Consider the following 21,860-nt stretch of genomic DNA (forward strand, 5'->3'; position numbering starts at 1 on the left):
TCTTCATCTTTTGAGACAGGGTTTTGCAAAGTTGCTGAAATTGACTTTGAACATGAAACCCTCCTGCTGCAGCCTCCAAAGCCACTTGGATTATAGGCGTGTGCCACTGCACCCAGCCATCCCCTGCCTTTTAAAACAATGATTTTATTTTGAGATTACATCTGATTTTCCCCGAGTGGCCTTGAATTTGTGACCCCCTTGTCTCAGCCTCCCCAGGTGTGTGCCGCTGTACCTGGCAGGAATTAGTTTTACTTTTGCATCTTTCAATCATTATCATAACACAAAAGTAAAAAGATATAACATTTACAAAAAAAAACATGGGCTTCCATATTGAAAGGCCAGCTTAAAACTGATCTGCACCACTCAAAACCATAGCCAGCTCGTCCTCTGTGTGTCTCAGACTGACAGAGCAGGCCCATGACTGCTCTCTTTAGAAGGGTCTCTGGTCACTCAGTGTTCCAAGTCTGCAGACAAAAGCTTAAGTTAAAAGATCTACTTTCCCTTCGGGATGTAATCATTTTGGTTCATGCCAGGCAGAGGGTGGCCCTCGCGACCAGCCTCCTAACATCCTGCACAGCACTGCTCCAGGGGGCTTCTCTGGGTAGGAACCACACACACACACCACTGCACTCTCACTGTACCACATGAGACCCAGGGGCAGGCGTGATTGCCGAAGCAACCTGCATAGGGACCTGTCTCTGTTGTCATCATCCCCTCATGACCTGGGTGTCCTGCCTTCACCACTGCGGTCGCCGTTAGCCAGAGTGTACCTGGGCCGAGAACCTACACAGACACTCTGGTTTCTGTCTCCTGTGGAACATTCTGCCAGAAGACAGGCCAAGAATAAGCCCATGCCTAGAGGCATCTGTGTGAGGGCTCAGGCTCACAGAGGAGAGCCGCTGCGATGCAAAACACGCCCACTGCTCTCAGATTCTACTTTTGAAGACAGCTTTAGGAGATAAATAAAAACCAACAACTGATGTCAGAGCAGGAATGAGTATGAAGAAAACCTTTCCACCTTTTTCCTTTATGAATTCTACATTTTTGGGAGGCTGGAGCTGTAGCTCAGTGGTAGAATGCTTGCCTAGCATGCATGAGGTAGTGGGTTCCATCCTCAGGACCACATAAAAATAAATAAAATAAAGGCATTCTGTCCATCTACAACTACAAAAAAGTTATTTTTAAAAATTCTATATTTTTGTAAAGGTAGAAAGCTTATTTTCCAATTGAACAGTTCAAGAATCTGCTAAAATATGCCCAGAAATAATGTTAACTGTAAAACAAAACAAAACACCACGAACAACTACAGGTAGGAGGAAATTCCGACTCACTCTCTCCTTGGACCCAGATGTCTTCACACTAATCACAGGCACACCTTTGGATTTGTCCATCACCACAGTTCGCTCGGTGCCCCGACTTCCTATAGAAACAGAGGAGGACATCTGAGGTGAGAAACACACCTAGGGGCTGGGCTGCGGCTCAGGGGCAGAGCGCTGGCTGCCAGCATGTGTGCTGCCCTGGGTTTGATCCTTAGCACTACATAAAAATACATAAAATAAAAGCATACAGTCCATCAACAACTACAAAAAAGAAAAAAAAAACCAGAAAGAACAAAACAAAAGCAGCACCTCAGGAAGGAAGCGCCACACTGCACACTATGCAGGAGGACTCTTGGTGTGTGGTGTCACTTGATCACAGCAAATCAACAAGTCACACCAGCTAGTGACAGAGGAAAGATGGAAGCTCCTACATGGCTGGGCAGGCTGGCTACCTGATTTGGTGGCTCGAGAGCGCTCCGAGGGGCCAGGCTTCTGATCATCGGGCTCTTTAGTCTTTTCTCCACTTCCGTCATCACCCTTTTTGGTGTCTTCTTTTCTGTCGGCCTTATCCTCCCTCTTAATGTTTGCAGATCTGCAAGTGACAGCGCCAGACACGCCACCGTTAAAGCAGGTGTTAGGGAAACACAGCAGCTGTGACTGCGCCCTCGCAAGAGCACCGAGTGACTAGAACGAAGACAGTGTCACCAGCTTTCCGGCCCCATACAAATAAATGCAGGGGCACGGGTCGCAGTGGTCGAGCCACAGACACTCAGCCTGCCAAGCTGCGGTGCCCTCGCCAGCCCCAGCCCGCTGGTTTACCAGGGAAGAGCACACCTGTCACTGGTGCCCGCCTTCTCCTTCCGCCCTTCGCCGTCTCTCTTTTCCGAGGCTTTCTTGCCAGCAGGTTCATTTTTTGCCTGAAGAAAAGAATCAAGTGCAAGTGCCCCCTCCTCTCCTCACACTGCTGCACCCCAGGAGAAAACGGCCACTCACTTTCTCCACGGAGATCATCTTCCCGTGGAGCTCAGTCTTGTGCAGGTGGCTGATGCATTTTGTTGCCTCTTCTGCTGTGGACATCGTGACAAAACCGTAACAGCGAGCACCAGGACTCCGGGCGTTCGTCACGACCTTGGCGCCCACCACCTGAAGGAAAGCAGCAAATATGACTCGGACACACCCCGCAGCAGGGCAGGCCCCACACCACAGCAGCAAAAGCACAGGGGACCGGGCACACGGAGAAGGGACAGCTCCATCTCCCTGCAGTTCCTCAAAGGCCTTCGGTCCTCCTCACACAGTTCTCTGGGCTCCCTGGGAGGGCCAGGAAGGCAGGGTGAGGACAGGGAGGGGGAGACAAAAGTGCCAACTTGAGGGCTGAGAACACAGCTCAGCTGGTGGAGGGCCTGCCCCGCCTGCCCGAGGCCCTGGGTTCAACCCCCAGCACCACCAGGGGAAAAAAAAGCAAAATTCTGCCTGTGCTCTTTTAACGTGGCTTAAATATGGGAGGAAATGAGCCTAAATGTACAGCCAAATTAGGAGAGGGACATGGGCAATGGGGCAAAAAGTCACATCTGTGACCCACACAAAACCAGGTTGGTTGCTTTGTTCTTCTTTTGGTACCAGGGATTGAACCTGTGGGTTCTTAACCAGTCACACCTCCTGCCCCTTTAAATGTTGAGACAGGGTCATAAACTGCTTAGGGCTTCACTCAGTAGCTGAGGCTGGCTGTGAACTGCCATCCCCCTGCCTCAGCCTCGTGGGTTATGGGGACCACAGGCCCTGCGGGCTTCATTAGCTACTTGTACGACTGCGGTGTCTTCAGCTCCCCCTCCTTCAGCAATTGGACATCAAGAATCAGGGTGAAAGTTCTTAGTTTTCTCTGTCATGGTACACTGAGCTCTTCCTGTGAACAAGGCTGGTGTTAACCTGTGATTATCCCTAAAAGTTTATTTGGGAGGCAAGTCCAGAATGCACAGGGACACAGGAAGCGAGGAGAGCAGGTGAGAAAGCCAACCCCAGTGTCACCCTATAGGGACTGCAGGACGTACCTGCGATGGCCATCACCCACCAGCCTACATAGGTGTAAGAGAGGCAGATGCTTCAGACAAGCAGGAGCCAGAACTGCCCTCCGGTGGGCTAAGGTAGCAACCTCAAGGCCAGGCAGTGATACAGTTGCAGTCAGGGTCACCCATCTCAACAGGATGGCACAGGCCCTCCTCTGAAGCACTATGCCACAGTGTCACTCCTGTTCTTGTCCAGTCATTGTTATTTCTCAAACACTGACCACAGCTCTTGTCCATACCTCAGATTCAACCTTACAGCAGCCCTCTCTGGGTTTTAAGACCTGAGGGTCACAAAGCCACCAATAGGAAGATGGCACACTTACAGTGATGGAGGGACCCAAGCCAGATGTGGGCTGTGGGAGCGCCCACATTCCTGACTAGGGAGGGCCAGGGTCTGCAGAGCATCAGCACATGAGCCCCAGGACACCTTGGAGCACACAGAGACCTGCACTGGCAGAATACCCCTGGCTCTTACCTTCCCATATTTGCTGAAAAGGTTCTTCAAATCTGTAGCTCTGGTCGTAGAAGAAAGTCCACTAACCCAGAAATTTCTACCACAACTGCTACGACCTATTTCAAAAGAAAGTTCTGGTCAAGAATACAAAACCCACATGACCCCAAGTCTTCAAGAAAGTCAGTTTAAAGCTGAGACAACTCCCATTTGCTCTCGGATCATGACACAACCTAACGTCAGTTGGGGTGAGGACTCGGCAGCTGTCCATCAAACCCAACAGCACTGCCAGGAATGCTGATTACAACAGGAACCAGGGCTGTGGGATGGCTCAGGTTTCCTTAGACAATGACCAAGTAGCTAAACCACAGGGTAAGGTGGATAGAGCCCAGGGCATCAGGCACGCGAGTAAGTGCCTGCCTCTGAGCTAAACAGGGATCCTGAGGGAACCCACCCCACCCTTTTACTCTCTGCGGAGCACTGGAGAAGGAACTAGAGGCCGGTGAAGCTGTTTCCTCAATGAGTGGTTTAAGGCAGGGTTACAGGATCAAGGAATTCAAAACACTCTCAAAATCATGTGTCCACATCAAGACACTGCATTCACTCTTAGGAACTGGTTCGCACTCTATAATCCAGGAGGGAGCGGAAAAGATCTCCCGAAAGACTTAGGCACGTCTGGGTGGGCACACAGGACACCAGGGATTAGAATTAAATGCCCTGCCCGCTGATCCTGGGGTCCAACATGCTCCAAGAAAATGGCACTGCCACGGGGACCTACCCTTCTCCTCCCGGGAAAGTCTTTTTGTGTCCGAGTCATCTTCAACAGAACTAGAGACAAAAGACAGTGTCACTCCAGGAGGAAGCAGCATTGAGGAGACAAAACTCAAAATTATAAAATACGTGCTGAGGTTGCATACCTACCCGAAATTTAGTTCTGAAAAAATGATACCCCGACAAACTTGTATTGTAAATCTGACCTAACCGTAAGATTTCAGACCCACAGGAGTTAATTAATTCTGCTGGGCTAAAGGTAATTAGGAAGAATTAAAGAAAACAACCATGATAGGTTGAGAAAAGAAAAAAAGATTATGTAATCAGTGTAAAATAAACAAAGAGAAATAAAACACTGTTGGGAGGTAAACTACAATTTCAGCAGTCTGGCTGGCCAATTGCAGAAAAAACAGCTTATGTGTGTCATTAAATGACCAATGAAAAGGAGATAGCGTCTGGTCTAAAACTGAGAAACAACAAACCTCATTTTCTGATCAGCGCCCTCACTGGTTGAGGACTCTTTAGGAGCCGGAGGGACTTCATTACAAGCTTCAAAATCAAACTTCTTCACGTCTTCTTTGCTATCTCTGGGCTCTGGGCTCGGAGCTTCCGTGGGCGCTTCCGCGGCCTCCTGGCTAGAGGCCTCCGCGAGCTCGGAGCCCGCGCTACTCTGCTCAACTGGCTTCTCTAGCCCTACAGGCTCACAGTCCGTCCTCGCGCCTTCGCCTGTCTGCTCCACGGGCTCCCTTTTCACTACCGCTAACAGGGTGTCTGCCTCGCTCCACTGAGCGCGTGTTGACTCGCTGGCCAAATCTAAATCTCCCTCCTCCTCCTCCTCCTCCTCCTGCTCTTCCTCCTCCTCCTCTTCCGGGTGGGCGCTGCCAAAAAGGTCCTCTTCCTCCGCAAGCTTTCTGTCTGGCCCCACGCTACTTGTATCCTGTGCAAATGGCTGCTCCAGCTCGGAACCTTCTTCTTTTACTGGCTCAGATTTACAAGTTTCCCCCAAAATGTCGAGTATTTTCTCATTTTCTACGGATTTAACAGGAATAGAATGGCACAAGGTTTAATTACCAGGGAAATAAAGCAATCACAATGTGGAACTGGCACGGCTGCCACACTAACACGAAGAGAACTGCTAGCTACACAGAGATTGGAAAACCCGTGGGTGTACACAGTTACACTGGTTACACTACCTGCGCGCCGCCTACTAGGTAAGCCTCTACACTACAGGGGAGAGAAAAGCATCCCAGAGATTTAACCCCCAAAACCTTCTGGCTGAATTCTTGACAGTCTTCATTCTGTCGCCGTGTATATATGACTCTTCCAAATTTAGCTTCCGAGGTCCAAGGTGCTTAACTGAATGTATCACCGTGCACTGAACAGCTCAATTTCCAAATTTCTTTGAATTTCGTTTAATAGAACAGTCCAACATGAAAATCAGAATCTCTTCCGTTGGTGCTGAGATATTTGCAGTCCAGAAGGGGGACAGTGTTTGTTTGGAATTCTCATGGAGGAGCTCTTTCCTCTTCTGGAGTCCAGGCACATCCCAATGGTTCATATGGGTCTCCCTAGCACTACCTACACTGCCTGAACCAAACACCACAAAGTTAAGGTACTGCCCGATATCACAAGATCTGTTTCGTGGGGTACAGAGGCATCAGCTCCTAAGAGCGTGCAAACTTGTTCCATAATGTTTAAATGCCGTTTATTTAAAAAGGCATAAGAGCATTTCATCTTACCAATAATGTTTTGCAAAATGAGAAATTAGCCACTTTCACAGATCTGGTGATACGGCTGGGTTTCCAATCTCTATGATCCTGGTATGTTCTGGATTGTAAACCTTTAGAACAACGTACACTATAGTTCTGCAACTTTTAAAAATTAAAGTATTCAAATTAAAGAAGGTGGAAGACTAGAATAGTTCCAAACCCCAGCTGCTAAGTTTTTCATTGAACAGTACCTGGCTCCAGAGATGGCTCTTCAATTTCCTGCAACAAAAAAAAGCAAGTAAGACTCTGCCATGGACAACACCTAAACTTCATTAAAATCAAGACTCTAATGCCTCTAATGCCTAAGAAGGGAATGTGAAATCCAAGGGGAACTTCATACAAGACAGGTGGAACATCTGCTTGTTTAAGGAAAGACCCCACACAGCTGGCATCCGCCAGCTCGTCCCCAGCCCCACATGCCAGCCTCCTTTTCAGGGGACCCAATTTTCTTCATAAGGTTTTCCCGGCCTCTGGGACCGTCTCACTAGTCACCCATTTGTCCCTCAGAAGAGAACTCTTAAGCTCAAGGACAACAGGGCTTTCATTTTCCTTTCATGTCTAACAGAGAGCCTGGCAATCACTTCATTCATTTAACCCAGATCTAGCTTTCTGAAAACTCAAGACTTAGTGACATCAGTTATATCATGTAGTGGTGCCACCCTGCCCTCCGGGCGGGGCACAGAATCACCCTCCAGCATTCACCCCTCCTCTATCTCCTCCTTCCCTCAATTTCCCACCAGGTCATCTATCGTATCAATAAAATCCCAACCCTTCCCAGGAAGCCTTGCAGGAAGCCCTGTCCCATCTATACCCTGCTTAGAAGGGGCATGCTCTTGACCCTCTGTGAACTCCAACCTTAGGCTCCCCACACAACCTCCCACCTTTGTGCTTGGCTCAGGGGCACCTCCTCTAGAAAGGTTTCCTTTAGGGCTCACTACCTCAGAGTCTGGCTGCTGCCTACTGAGGGCCCATGTCCCCAGGACACTCTGCTTGGGAGCTCCAGACCACACTGAGCGTTGACAAGGTTCCAGGCATAATCGTGAACACCTTAGACACAAACGCTGGCCATCAGCAAGCCCTGGGAGGCTGGTACTATTTGCATTAACATTCTTTTCAAAGGTTAGGAGACAGTATCCCAGAGGGACTGAGTAATTTGTCCAAGGACACAGAGCAGACTCTGAATGAGGCCTATGTGAACATGAATTTGTGCTCCCAATCCTCAGTCCAGGCCTCTTCCCAACCCTGGGGCCATGGGAACTTCACACTGGGAGACTAGGCCCTGTACACAGAGGATAGTCCTTATGCTCATTCACACCTATCCCTGGTGGCCAACACCGCATGTGACACATCATAGGAGCTTCACAAGCACTCAGTGGTGGCTGGAGTGTCTGCACCTTCCACGGAGAACTGCCCTGCCATTCTGTGACGCCTAGGAAACTGTCCACTTTCTTCCAGGTTTCATTTGGCAGGGGGATGATACCAGGAATTGAACTCTGGGGCACTCGACCACTGACTGAGCCACATCCCCAGCCGTATTTTATATTTTATTTAGAGACAGGTCTGAGTTGCTTAGGGCCTCTCCGTTGCTGAAGCTATCTTTGAACTTTCGATCTTATTGCCTCAGCCTCCTGAGCCGCTGGGATTACAGGCGTGCAACACCGTACCCAGCCTGGCTTCATTTATTTTTGATTTGCTTTCACCTGCCTCTGTAACCTACCCAGTATTGAGAATTAAGACATTATCTACAGCTGAAGTGAATCACCACTCTCAGAATGATTCCCCTCTTTAACATTGTTTAGAGAGAAGTATCCATCTCCAGGAGACACTGTATATTTTCCATCTTTAACAAGGGAACCTTTGACCTAAGACATAGAGAAAATGGCAAGATCCAGTTCCTCCTCTCCTTCCTGAGTCAGGAATGGTTGTGTCAGTTCGCAGCTGGAGTGACATCAGCTCTAAAGATGAGCTGGGCTGCACCAAATTTCCTTGAGGACTGCACCCTCCTTGAGGCTGGAGTTCTGGCTTTCCAATACCTCCCTCGCCCCTGCCTGGCAGAAGCACATGGAGATCTCATCTGAAAGGTGATTTCTAATTAAACACATAGGTGACATTAAGGAAAAGGAGGATCAGCGAAAGCTGACACTAACTTTTATTAAGACTAGACAGGCACCTAGGTAGGCTGGCAAAGACATTCAAGGAAACAAGACTCATGTTTACAAAAGCCACACCCATTAATTCTCTTCTGATTTGTTCAACATTCAGTACTCACACAGATGCTGACACAGTAGTCAAAAGAAACGTGGGCAGTTTCTACAAGAAAATGCCTGAAGGACAGGCCCAGCTGTGGCATCATCTGCTCACACCTCAAGCCCTCACCAGTGCCCTGCTTGTATTTCTCAGGGAGCTCCACCCTCTGCTGCCTCACCTAGTACTCATCTTTCTGCAGGGGATGCATCCAGATGGGCTCAGCCAGACTGCCCTTCCCTGAGCAATGAAATTACAGGCTGAGCATCTCTAATCCAAACTGCTCTAAATCTGAAACTTGGGGCAGCGAACATTGACACTACAGGAGGAACACGCCACACCTGACTTGTGGCAGGTTGCAATTTAAATACAGGCATGCTGCGAAGAGTATATAAGTGCCCTTCAGGCCATGTATATATGATGCAACAACAGCAACACAGGAATTTTGTGTTTAGAATTAAGATTCCATCCCCAAGACAACTCATTGTGCATTTGCAAATATTCCAAAACCTGAGGTCCAAAATACTTCTGGTCCCAAACATTTTAGACGAGGGATGTTCAACCTGTAACAAGAATGCCAAAAAATATGCCATTCAATTATCTGCTGATAAGCTACAGTGCTTCAAGGAAACCAGTCAAACTTGGGGAATCTTTGGCACCAGGCACACTGTTATGTCGGGGATAACAGAAAGCAAAACCCCTGCTGAAGACCCTGTCAAAGGGAACAAACCTTGTCATGACTGTTAGCTGGGACTGCCATGCAATGTCTCAGATGGTTTCCAGAAACTGTGGCCTAATCTTTGATTCTAAAGTGGAGACATGTAACAATTTACCTGTAATATAGTGAAGTCAGATGATGATGAATCTAAATTGTTTATGGTTTCTTTGTCATCTACCTACGAAACAAATGAAGAACACAATTTATTACATCAATAAGGTGATGTAACAGCGTATCTGTTCAATGAAAAGCAACAGCCATGAAGATCATTTATTACAAAATGGTAAAAACCGTGAGGGGATTAAAACAGCGTAATAGCATTCTGGCTAGAAAGAAAAAATGCTGGACATAAACGCCCATCTCCAGACAGACCTGGAAACCCACTAAAACAGTATGAGCGTGGATTTTGAGATGCAAGCCTCTAAGAAAATATCCTGGGCTACACGGGAGAGATCAAAACTGGGCAAAACAGGGGATGGGGATGTGGCTCAAGCGGTACCACGCTCGCTTGGCATGCGCGGGGCGCTGGGTTCAATCCTCAGCACCACATAAAAATAAAAGATAAAGATGTTGTGTCCACCGAGAACTAAAAAATAAATATTAAAAAATTCTCTCTCTCTAAAAAACAAAACAAAAAAAAACTGGGCAAAACACACACTAGCAAGTTTTGGCTGGCTTTTCAAGAAATAGTGTCTAGAATCCAAAAGTGCTCAGAAGCCCCGGCCCAGAATAGAACAGCACCTCTGACTACTCCGCCTCCAGTGGTTTCCCAAGCTGTATTGGGGACAGGAGCACAGGGCAGACAAGACCCAGATCTATGGCCCACCTGCAAGGGAATAACTGGAAGCACAGAGTTTCTATTCTAGATGAGGGCTCTGCCCAGCAAGGCATGGGATTCCTCACACTCAGAAAGGGGGATTAGCTTGAAGAAAGATAATTTTGGCTATTCTGCCAAAGCTCCGAAAGTTGGTTCATTTTTAAGGTGGATATTTTTGAAATATGAGCATATGTTATCATCACCTTGGTTTGACTAGGAAAGACACTCTCCCATGATCAAAAACCTCAAATGGTCTACAAAAGCTATACATCAAAAACCACCCGGGGTCCATTTCTTCCTTCCCTCGGTGCACTGTTGCCCCAAATGCAAGACACACACACTGAGCGCAGTGCCTGTGCACCAAAGATCACCCCTTCCTCCGTTTGCAAGAAAGGCAGCACAGTATTCTGTACCAATTCTCCCTTCCCTCCTGGAGGTTGTTTTAGTTCACTTCGATGGTTACACAACAGCAATTACCACATTACTGGTTGTAAAAAATTTCATAATTCTATGGTGCTTGCTATGTACTAGGCGCTGGTATGGATCAGGCAAACTTCTGTTAGGACCACGCAGCAAGCAGGGCTTTGTAGGGCTGATGGGCTTTGTTGTGACTACCGACCTTTCCTACTGTGTGCAGCTACGACAATAGCAATAACAGACATGGCTGTGTTCTAAGCAAACATTATAAAAACTCATGGATGGACAGGCTCATGATTTCCGTTCTACTGTTGTGGTAAACATTCATCCATTTAATCCTCCCAAAACTTATTATTTTTGCAGTTGAGACCTAGGGACTTTAAGTAATTTGTCCAAGGTCACACAGCAATAAGACATTCAAAGTAAATGCTCTTAACTCAAATTATATTGTTCCCATTAAATCAAAATTATTTAGCCATTACTGACAGAAATTTAGGATGTTTCCAACTGACTGTTACACAATGTGTTATTTTCTACTTAGTAGGGGAAGAAAAGAGCTTTAAGAATATACAGTCAATTATAAATGGTATCTACTGCTCACCACTATGCAAGTGTTTCTGCTATTCCTTTTTAGGAAGCTGAAGACACACACACACACACACACACTCACACACAGAGAAAAACAATTTTATACTCTGTTATCAAACCCCCTATTCAACAATAATATGCTACCTCTCAAGATACGGTTAACTGGTTCCAGGAGGACGTGCCCACTGACAGGCACGGAACAGGGTGCACGTGCCACAGTCAGCAGGCCGCTGAAGGGATGAGTCCTCCCACAAACCACATCCAAAGGCCCCAAGCCACCCCCCAATTAACAAACAAGTGATGACACTAAGACAAGGTGGTGTCTGACTTAACTATATGGACACTGGGACTGGCCTGGTCCGGTTCTTACTCTAGTATGAGCTGTGGGCTATCTGGTGATATTTCTTACTTCCTTATGCCCCGATTCCCTCAACTGACAAGCAGTGTCTACACAGTGTCTACACAGCACATTGTGGAAGGCTCACAGGACACAATGTCTACTGCTTGGCAGGTGGAGTTCAAGGAACACCACCAGTAACATCTTGCCACAATTGACTGTTTCTGACATGAAAAAAGCTGAGGCTTCAAACATAATGTCGAGGTTAGTATTAAAGATCAACTGTTGGGGGGCTGGGGATGTGGCTCAAGCAGTAACGCGCTCGCCTGGCATGCGTGCGGCCCGGGTTCGATCCTCAGCACCACATACCAACAAAGATGTTGTGTTCGCCGAGAACTGAATAATAAACATTAAAAATTCTCTCTCTCTCTCTTAAAGGAAAAAAAAAAAAAAAAAAAAAAGATCAACTGTTGGAATTCCAGTATTTCATTTCAGTACTGGGATGCTTTGAAAATACTAACACCACAGAGCAACTTCCTATAATAGGAAAGACCTGAACAGCCTTCCTCAATGCTTCATGCTGCACCACTGAGTGGACAGCACGTACTTAGGTACTTTATGAGATTCCACTTTCCAACAAAGTGTTTTCAGAATTACTGGAACCATTATCCTACAGTACTGGCATTATAAGAACTTCATTCCAATTATAACGTTTATCATCTACCATGTACCTATGGATGGCATTCAGGGTACATTCCAGGGACACTGCCGAGTTACCTACAGCATGTTCTTGAAGCTGCTCCGGAAGCTCTTTCATTTCTCCCTCGACCAGCTCTCTGCTGTCAGAAAGGGACTCTGGGAGGTTGTCAGCATCTTCCTCCTCCACACAATCTGCAACACTTCCATTATCAATTTCTGCTTCATCTAACACACTGATATCCATCATGTCTATGTCCTGCAAGTTCTCCAAACTGGTTTCCACATCTTCCTGTGACAAAACAAAATAAAAACCATTACATGACTGCCCCCCCCCCCCGGCTCATCCACTAAGTGTATCTGCTCCTAAGGCTGCACATACCTGTCCGTCCCCAGAATTCTCCTCGAGCCCGTTATCTTCCACACCCTCTTCTTCTGGTTTACGCCCTAATGAGAGAACCATTTACAAAAGATCAATGAGCTGCATTTTCCAGAAGCATGACTTTTATGTGTATAAGCCCCGGAACACCATCGAAGTAGCCATCTCCAACACCTACGGCACTTCCTGGTTTAGAAACACTGCAACATGCAGGCCTGGAAGGGCACTCTGAGAAATGGGGGCCCGCACGCCATCTTCAGGGTAAGAGCAGAGGCTCTGCTCTTAGTTGGCTGTGAGCAGGAGGTGTGGAAATAGGTTCTCACTAAGGCCAAGGCAGATTAGACCTGTCCTAAGTGGCTGTTTGTGGGAAGAGCATCTGGTAAAAATGTGCTGCTTTTTAGTCAAGCAACACACAGCATATTCCTCAGAGAAACAATGATACAGAGCAAAACATAAATAAACAAAATGATGAATATTAGTAACTCCAGGACCTACAGTTAGCTCTGATGTTACAACCTATTGACATACAGCTTCCCACAGCTGGGTAAAAAGTTAAAGGGCAAATCTTTTATGCTAAGCTAAAAAAGAATGTCTGTAACTTTTTTTTTTTTTTGGGGGGGGGAGTACAAGGGTACTCAACCACTGAGCCACATCCCAGCCTTTTTTATATTTCATTTAGAGATGGGGTCTCACTAAGTTGCTTAGAGCCTCACTAAGTTGCTAAACTCACAATCCTCCTGCCTCAGCCTCCCCAGCTGCCACCGCACCTGGCTGTAAGGAAATTCTTACCTCAAAAAAACAAGCTTTATTTAAAAAAAAAAATTAATAGAAATACTTAAAAAGCAAACAATCTAGCTTTACATGTCCAGCTATATTTACATGTCCAGCTATATAAAAGGGTGCAGCACATGCTCACTCTTTCTGTTGATCAATACAGGGTCTTGAGCATTAACCATTGAGCCAGAACTTTAGCCCACAAAATGTTTCTGATTACAAAAACATTTTGCAATTATATGAATATTATCATAACTCACTTCAATAACAAAAGGTTCTGTTTCCCTCTTCCCCACTTACAGAGGATGAAACCCAGGTCCTTATACATGCGAGGCAAGTGCTCTACCACTAAGCCATATCCCTATTCCAATGTTATTAAAGATGCACTCATCTTTGTACATGAGTCATGTTTTCTTTTCCTTTCTTTCCTCTTTTTTGCATGTGTGGTACTGGGGATTAAACTCAAGAGCATTCTACCACTAAGCCACACTACCACTCCTTATTCTTTATTATTTTTTTTTTTAAATCTTATTTTGAAATGAAGGTTTCCCAAGGCTGGCCTCAAACTTATGATCCTCCTGCCTCAGCCTCTCAAGTAGCTGGAATGAAAGGCATGTGCCACCAATTTGTTTTCTGTGAATTGCCTATACATTCTTAGCTCTTTGTTAACTGGGTTTTATCTTTCTTACTGATTTGTAAGAATATTTAATGTTCTCTGGACAGCATACTTTTGTGTATTCCTTGTGGGGAGCCAGTCTGAATGATTTGCATTCTCCTTCCTGAGCGGAGAGGCTCTGACGTCGCTACATCTCATAGTTACCTGGACACTGCCCAGGTCCTGGAGGTTGAGGACCCCATCTTCAGCCCCATGGATTGAGCTATGCTCACCTGTTCCTTTGTGATGTTACCCCCTTGCCCTGTTTGGGATAGAATGTTCCACAGAAACGACCTTTGTGTGTCCCCTTCTCTTGCTCTGCCCTTGGGTGTGGCCTTCCTAGATGTCAGTCAACCTGCTGACAGCAGACATCACGAAGCTAGACTCAGCCCCCCGAATCCTGACCCCAGCCTCATTTGAATGGCTTCTCAATACAAGGGTTCAGCAAGCACTGGCTGGCTCTCTTTCTGTGGACCCTTAAGGTCAGAGGAGCCGTCACAGGACCCAAAGAAAAAGGTCTCTGTCTCTTGTGTGGTTATTTTGTGCTGCCCAGTTCACCTGGAGTGACCCTGAGTGTTTTAGTTGCGAGGAACACAATTCCTCACCATATTTGCTCTCTCATATATCATTCGTTGTTTTTTCTGTTAACAGAGACTTAAAACTTTTTTTAATACCTTTATTTTATTTATTTTTATGTGGTTCTAAGGATGGAACCCAGTGCCTCACACATGCTAGGTAAGTGCTCTGCCACTGAGCCACAACTCCAGCCCAAGATTTAAAACTTTTACATAAGCAAATTTTCCCCAGTTTTAGTCTCACTTTGCGACTTCCATACTTAGCTAGAATTCATGTTTTGCATGAAAAGATATGAGAAAAGCAATTTTCCCCACTATCAGTCAGCTAATTGTTCCGGCGTCATTTACTATAAAAATGCTTTTAAATTGCAAATCTTCAAACTTTCTGTCCACTGTTTACAAAATCCTATCATTACAGTTAAAGCAAGCTCTCTTCACTGTTCCCCCCACCAGAGTTGTAGTTATTCTGGTGTATTTTCTTTTTACATTAATTTTAGGACAAATTTGTACCTTTTAAGGTTACTCTGGGGGAAAATGACAATTTTTTTATATGAAATCATCTAATCTATGAAATCTTTCTCAAGTTATTTAGGTCACATCTCTCGATTGCTTCTTTTTATTTATTTTTTTGGTTGCCCAAGATTGAACTCAGGGGCACTCAACTAGCCATACCCTAGCCCTATATTTTATTTAGAGACAGGGTCACACTGAATTGCTCAGCGCCTCATTTATGTGAAGCTGGCTTTGAACTTTCGATCCTCCTGTCTCAGCCTTCGGAGCCACTGGGATTTCAGGTGTGTGCTTTTGCTTATTATTTTAAAATGCTGTGTGTATATGTATTCACATATATGGGGATTCTGGCTGCCTAGGCAAGTGCGCTACTATGGAGCTACACCCCAGCCCAATGGTAATATCTTCATTCTGAAGACTATGGTTATGCAACATTCTTTTTTTTTTTTTTTTTTAAGGAAATACTGTAGCACGCAGGTTAAAGGGGCCACTTGTTATCACACAGCTAAGAGGGGTGCTGTAAAGCAACCGTACTAAATGCACACATCCCCTTCAGGGAACCTGGGTGAATGATAACTGGGAATTCCTCTATTTTTGTAACTTTTCTGTGAGTATGAAAATGTCAAAACAAACCCAAACAAAAAACAATCCAGCAAAGCACAGGATTAGGAAACACTTAAAAAGCAAACAATCTAGCTTTACATGTCCAGCTATATTCTCAACCACCACGACATTATTAATTTGAACTTTGTGATAATGCTGTTAAAAGAAATTTACTGATAAATTAATATTCTGCTAAATATATTATGGGTATAAAACTATTTTGGAGAACTGCTGAGATTACTTGAAATATACTTCCCAGAATTTCAAACTTTTTTGAGTTAATTCATTAAATAGATTACTGTATATTCAGTTCAAATCTTTTTAAAAATATTTATTTATTTATTTATTTTTAGTTATTGGCGGACACAACATCTTTGTTTGTATATGGTGCTGAGGATCAAACCCGGGCCGCACGCATGCCAGGCGAGCGTGCTACCGCTTGAGCCACATCCCCAGCCCCCAGTTCAAATCTTTATGAAAACTTTCAGACCTGCCCTGTCAAATGTCAAATGTACTGTAGAGTTCCAGAATAAACCCCACCCAGGGGACGCAGGGTTAAGAACAGTACTGCATGGTTCCATTTTACATGAAATAAAACAGGCAAAACTAATCTGTGGTGAAAATGATGTTCTGTTATTGCTGGGGTGGTGGGTGGAATGGGAGACTGGGAAGGAGCTATCTTTCTGATGCCAGAAATGCTTCATGTTGGGGCTGGGGATGTGGCTCAAGCGATAGCGTGCCCCTCTGGCATGCGTGCGGCCTGGGTTCGATCCTCAGCACCACATACAAACAAAGATGTTGTGTCTGCCGAAAACTAAGAAATAAAATATTAAAATTCTTTCTTTCTCTCTCTCTCTCTCTCTCTCTCACTCTCTCTTAAAAAAAAAAAAAAAAAAAAAGAAATGCTTCATGTTTTGATTCCTACTTACCACCTCATACCACATGCAAAAACAAATTCTAAACGAATTAAATACCCAAAAGAAACCATAAACGTTACTCTATAAGGTAACTTTTTAAAAAAAGCCAGGTAGAACCTTTTAAACCACAATGAAAGCTGCCATATAGGCACAGGTTGACAACATTGTCCACGTGAAAGATTAACTCTTTAATGACCAAAACACCACAAACAAGTTAAGTCTTAAAATTTTATCTGCAGAGAGGAGGAGATGAATATAAAAAATACTTTTATCCTAATAACAGGTAACTTTTTGTTTTTTTGGAAAGGACGGAACCCGGGGCGCTCAACTACTGAGCCACATCCTCAGCCCTTTTTTATATTTTATTCATAAACAGGGCCTTGCTAAGTTACTGAGGCTGGCCCTGAATTTGTGATCCTCTAGCCTTAGCCTCCCAAGCTGCTAGGATTACAGACTTGCACCACTGTGCCTGGCGTAAAAGGTAACTTTTAAAAATACAAACAAATAGAGGCTGGGGTTGTGGCTCAGTGGTACAGTGCTTGCCTAACACATACAGGTTCGATTCTCAGCACCACATATCAATAAATGCATAAAATAAAGATCCATCAACAATTAAATTAATTTTAATCAACAATTAAAAAAAAAGCACAAATATTCAGTGTTGGGTTGTAGTTTAAAGAAATAGATACTCAGGCTGGGGATGTGGCTCAAGCGCTAGTGCACTGGCCTAGCATGCGAGGGTCGGTGGGTTTGATCCTCAGCACCACATAAAAAATAAAAATGTGGTGTCCACCGAAAATTAAAAAGTAAATATTAAAAAGTTCTCTCTCTTAAAAAAAAAAGGGGGGTACTCTTGGGGCTGGGATTGTGACTCAGTGGTAGAGCGCTCCCCTCGCACGGGCAGGACCTGGGTTTGATCCTCAGCACTACATAAAAATAAAGGCACTGTGTTGTGTCCATCTACACCTAAAAAATAAATTTAAAAAAAAAAAAAAAAAAAAAGAGGGACTGGGGTTGTGGCTCAGTGGTAGAGTGCTCGACTAGCATGTATGAGGCACTGAGTTCGATCCTCAGAACCACATACATGTAAAATAAAGACATTGTGTCCACCTAAAACTAAGAAATAAAATAAATATTAAGAAAAAAGAAAGAAAGAAACAGGTACTCTCATCTACTATTTGTAGGGACATTAATAGTACAGCCTGCTGGAAAACTATTTTTCTAATAACTATTTCAAACTAAAATATCATACCCTTTAACCTCAAACTTCTTTTACTTATCAAAAAATATCTTCCTTTTCCAGGCACAGTGGTACGTGCCTAAAGTTCCAGCTATTTGGGAGGCTAAGTCCAGAGGATCACTTTAGCCCAGGGGTTCAAGACTAGTCTAGGCAACACAGCAGGACCTCAGCTCAACAAACAAAACAAAAAATTATCTTAACTTCAAAGAGGAATTTCTGGTTTGTGACAACAATGAAAACTGAAAACAAAGAAAGCCCTCAACAGACTAATAGTAAGGAGAGTTAATAAGGCAAATCATAATACATTGATGTGGAAAATTACTGTTAGGGTGTTATAAAAGGACAAGGCCTGATCATTTTTCTTTTGTCCTTACCATATTGAGTGAAAAAAGCAAATTATAGAGAATTTTGAATAAGAAGACTAAACAAATGTTTTAAATACCTTTATTTTATTCATTTTTATGTGGTACTGAGGATTGAACTCAGAGCCTCGCAAGTGCTAGACGAGCACTCTACCGCTGAGTCACAACCCCAGGCCCACGACTAAAATTTTTTAGAGAAATAAGTACATACATGTATGTGTCTATTCGTATGTCTACTTTTAAATGACAGAATACACACAGAATATCTGGACATTATGCCCCAACTTTTACCACTGAGTGGCTACCTGACTGGGAAGAAGTTCTCATTTTTACTTAAATGCATATTTTGGTTTTTGGGGGGGAATGGTGGCTGGAGGGCACAGGAAACAGAACTCAGGGGCACTCACCACTGAGCCACATCCCCAGTCCTTCTTTGTATTTATTTAGCAATAAAGTCTCACTGAGTTGCTTAATGCCTCACTTTTGTGAGGCTGGCTTTGAACTCGGGATCCTCCTCCCTCAGCCTCCCAGCTGCTGGGATTAAAGGAGTGGGCCACTGCACCAGACATAAATACATGTATTTTATAAAACTTTAGCAAAACCATTTCTTTTTTTTAATCTTTTTAGATGTTGATGGACCTTGATTTTACTCATTTATTTACATGTGGTGCTGAAAATCAAACCCAGTGTCTTATACATGCTAGGCAAGTGCTCTACCACTGAGCCCCAGCCCAGCCCAAAAGCATTTTTTTTTTTTTTTTTTTTTTACTAAATGGAAAAGAAATAAAAAAGGAGGCCCACAGGCATGTCAACCCTCTAGCAATCTTTTCCTCTACACAGAGGTTTATTTGGGCAAAGCCAAAAATGCAAAATGTACTCAAGTGACTTCATTTCGTGTGAGATCACTGGGGCTGCTCTCCCAGGACCTATCTTCCAAAATATGGTGGACACTGGGCCTGTCTCTGGGACACTTCAAACCCCATTCCTTGTGACAGGCAGGTACACAGCAGTATTTAGGTTTGAGGTCTGAACACCACGGCCTTCAATTATCAAAAGATAATTGAAGAGGCCCAAATGCATAGCTTTAGATGATTCTTTCAAAATACGAAGACAAACTACCAAGGGAAAAGAAGACAAGGCAAAAATCTTCCCATCCTAAAAAATCTAGTCACGACACAAAGCAGGATAGCTAAACACTGAACAAGGTTCAAGGGAATTAGGCTAAGGGAGTGCAGAGGACCTGAGGTGAGCTGCTATCAATGAGATCAGAAGCTGTCTCTGGATGAACAAGGCCCTGAACACAGAGAGATGGGAAAGAGAGGCGGGTGAGACACGAAAACCAAGGTCCAGAGGGCCAAGAGTGAATAGAGGGAGAGAGGAAGTGGGAGAGAACGGATCAGATGATGAAGGTTAATGTTCTGTGAACCTGGCTTTCATCCTACAGGCAGTTTTTGAAAGAAATGTGACCATTCTTTATTGGTCAGGTGGTATTCAAAGAAACTTTACATTCTAGCAAGTTAGAGCAACAGGAGACCCAAGCAACCTAAACACTCTATTTGGCCAGTTACAGTAGGGCACACCTATAATCCCAGCACCTCAGGAGGCTGAGGCAGGAAGATCTCAAGTTTGAGAGCAGCCTCAGCAATTTAACGAGGACCTAAGCCATCTAGCAAGACCCTGTCTCGAAATTAAAACACAAAAAGGGTTGAGGATATATTTTAGTAGCAAAGCTCCCTGGGTTCAACATGAAGGTATCCACCACCCCGCAAAAAGGGTTTGGTTAAACAAGGGCTACTGACAAATCCAAAAACAAGGTAAACCCTCTGCTAGAATTCCCAGGTACTGTGGGAAATAGAACTTGAATGACAAGGCAAAGGTCCCCCAAAGGATTCTTGATTGTCACAGGTCCAAAATCACAACCAGATAAGCAAGAAACAGCACACGTGTATAAGTCCTTGATACCTTTGCTGGATCTTTTTGGTGTTTTCTTGCTTCCTTCAGAGGTAATTTCAATTTCATCAGGATTACCACCTTCATCTTCAATTGCCTAAAGGGAAGTAAAGAAAAGCTGACCAAATGACACAATATGTACCTACCATTCCAGCCACTCAGGAAACTAAGGAAGGAAGATCATTGGAGCCTAGGAGTTCAGGGCTGGGCAGGGCAACAAAGTGTCTCAAAACAAACAAACAAACCAACAAACCCACAGCACACACAGACTTTCACAGAACATTCAAGTGAAATGGGAATCCCATCCTGAAACAGAGCTAACACAGACCTGAAAATGCTCTTCCCCAGTGCACACCTATCTACCACAGCTGGTCACTTGTTCTCTTGCTCTGCCTGCCAGCAGGGTGCTGGAGGTCTGAACTGTGGTTTGAGGCAGATTTACCTAACCCTGAGTCTGGTCTTTTCCTCAGGCTGCTGCAAGGACTCTTAAAAACAAACTCATCTCCAGCTCTTCTGGTTCATCTTGTTCCCAGCCAAAAAAAAAAAAAAAAAAACTCAGAAAGGAAAAGGTACATTCTCATTTCCTTTGACTTGACCCAGCAAAGTGCTACTTGGCCCAGCAGTGACCAGCCACCCCTTTCCCGGCCATGCCCGCCTGGGTCCTGTGGGTAAGCACGACCACTCATTGCCTGAGTTCCAGTCGGGTTAGGCATGGGACCATGAAGGTCAGGGAGCCTGCTGCACCCCAAGGCCATCTCAAACACACTGCCCAGAGATCTCCCTCTCCATCACTAGGTGGCCCTGCTTCATAGAACCACGGATCATAAGAATTTCTTGGCAGGTCCCATCTTTCTCCCCGAGAATTTGCCATTCACTTGAAAGGCCCCAGCTCAGCACAGTGGCCGGCACCAATGAGGCACTCTGCAAACCGGCGCGGTCATGTCAGCGGTGACCTTCGCAGAAGCTGGGCTTGCAGTCGGGTCTCCCTGACGACCCCTCTCCGTGCCGCTGCCGCTTTGTCTTGGCCAGCACCCGGGGCCTCGGCTCCTGGCACACACTCGGGCCCGGCCTGCACCCCCACCGGGTTCTGCTCAAACCCACTTCAACTGCTGGGTTCTGTCTGTAGACGGTTCCAGAAGCCTCGGCGAGGCCCAGGAGCTCCCCGGCTGGGGGCACCGCAGCAGGTGCACGCCGCCTCCGGCACTCCGCCCTGACGGCCCCGGGAAGCCCCTGCCCTGCCCTGCCCTCGGGGACAGCCACCGCAGACACGCCACTGGGCACGGCTCACGGCGGAGACGGGGTCCCAGGTCGCACCCCGGTGACGGCGGGGGAACCGAACTCGAGGCAGGCTGCCGGGCTCGGCCAGTCCCGCCGGCGCGCGGTCAGTGCCCTTCCCGCAGACACGACCGAGGCCAGGGCACCGGGGGACGGCCGAGGCAGCAACGGGCGGAGCGCGCCGGGGTCGCGCCTCGAGGACCGCAGCAGCCCCGCGGGCCTGTCCACGCCGGGAAGGCCGACGCGGCCCCCTCCCCCGGCCCGGCGCCGGCCGCGGCGTGAGGAACCCCAGCGCCCCCGGGGGGCGCGGCCGGTCTCTCCCGCCCCGGCGCCGCGACCCGCGCCGCCCCCGCCCGCGCCTCCCGCCGGAGCCCGGAGCCCCGCGCCGTGACCTTGGCGGCCGCCCCGCCCGCCCGCCGGCCCCAGCGCCCGC

At 46.0% G+C, this 21,860-nt stretch overlaps 1 protein-coding gene across 2 annotated transcripts in view; it reads right to left on the reverse strand.

Annotated features, from left to right (window-relative positions):
- Positions 1-21,860, reverse strand: part of Safb (scaffold attachment factor B) — a 30,068-nt gene that overhangs the window by 7,848 nt on the left and 360 nt on the right. For both annotated transcript variants that reach the window (XM_077796610.1, XM_077796609.1), the window contains exons 2-13: positions 20,165-20,249; positions 12,570-12,634; positions 12,269-12,479; positions 9,448-9,506; positions 6,562-6,589; positions 5,084-5,630; positions 4,609-4,658; positions 3,855-3,949; positions 2,313-2,462; positions 2,154-2,236; positions 1,772-1,911; positions 1,332-1,420 (exon numbers count right to left, since the gene is read on the reverse strand). In XM_077796610.1, the coding sequence (XP_077652736.1) occupies positions 1,332-1,420; positions 1,772-1,911; positions 2,154-2,236; positions 2,313-2,462; positions 3,855-3,949; positions 4,609-4,658; positions 5,084-5,630; positions 6,562-6,589; positions 9,448-9,506; positions 12,269-12,479; positions 12,570-12,634; positions 20,165-20,249 (1,602 nt within the window). The remainder of the gene's footprint in view (positions 1-1,331; positions 1,421-1,771; positions 1,912-2,153; positions 2,237-2,312; positions 2,463-3,854; positions 3,950-4,608; positions 4,659-5,083; positions 5,631-6,561; positions 6,590-9,447; positions 9,507-12,268; positions 12,480-12,569; positions 12,635-20,164; positions 20,250-21,860) is intronic.

Source organism: Urocitellus parryii, chromosome 3 (genome assembly GCF_045843805.1).
Source record: "Urocitellus parryii isolate mUroPar1 chromosome 3, mUroPar1.hap1, whole genome shotgun sequence".
Taxonomy (NCBI): domain Eukaryota; kingdom Metazoa; phylum Chordata; class Mammalia; order Rodentia; family Sciuridae; genus Urocitellus; species Urocitellus parryii.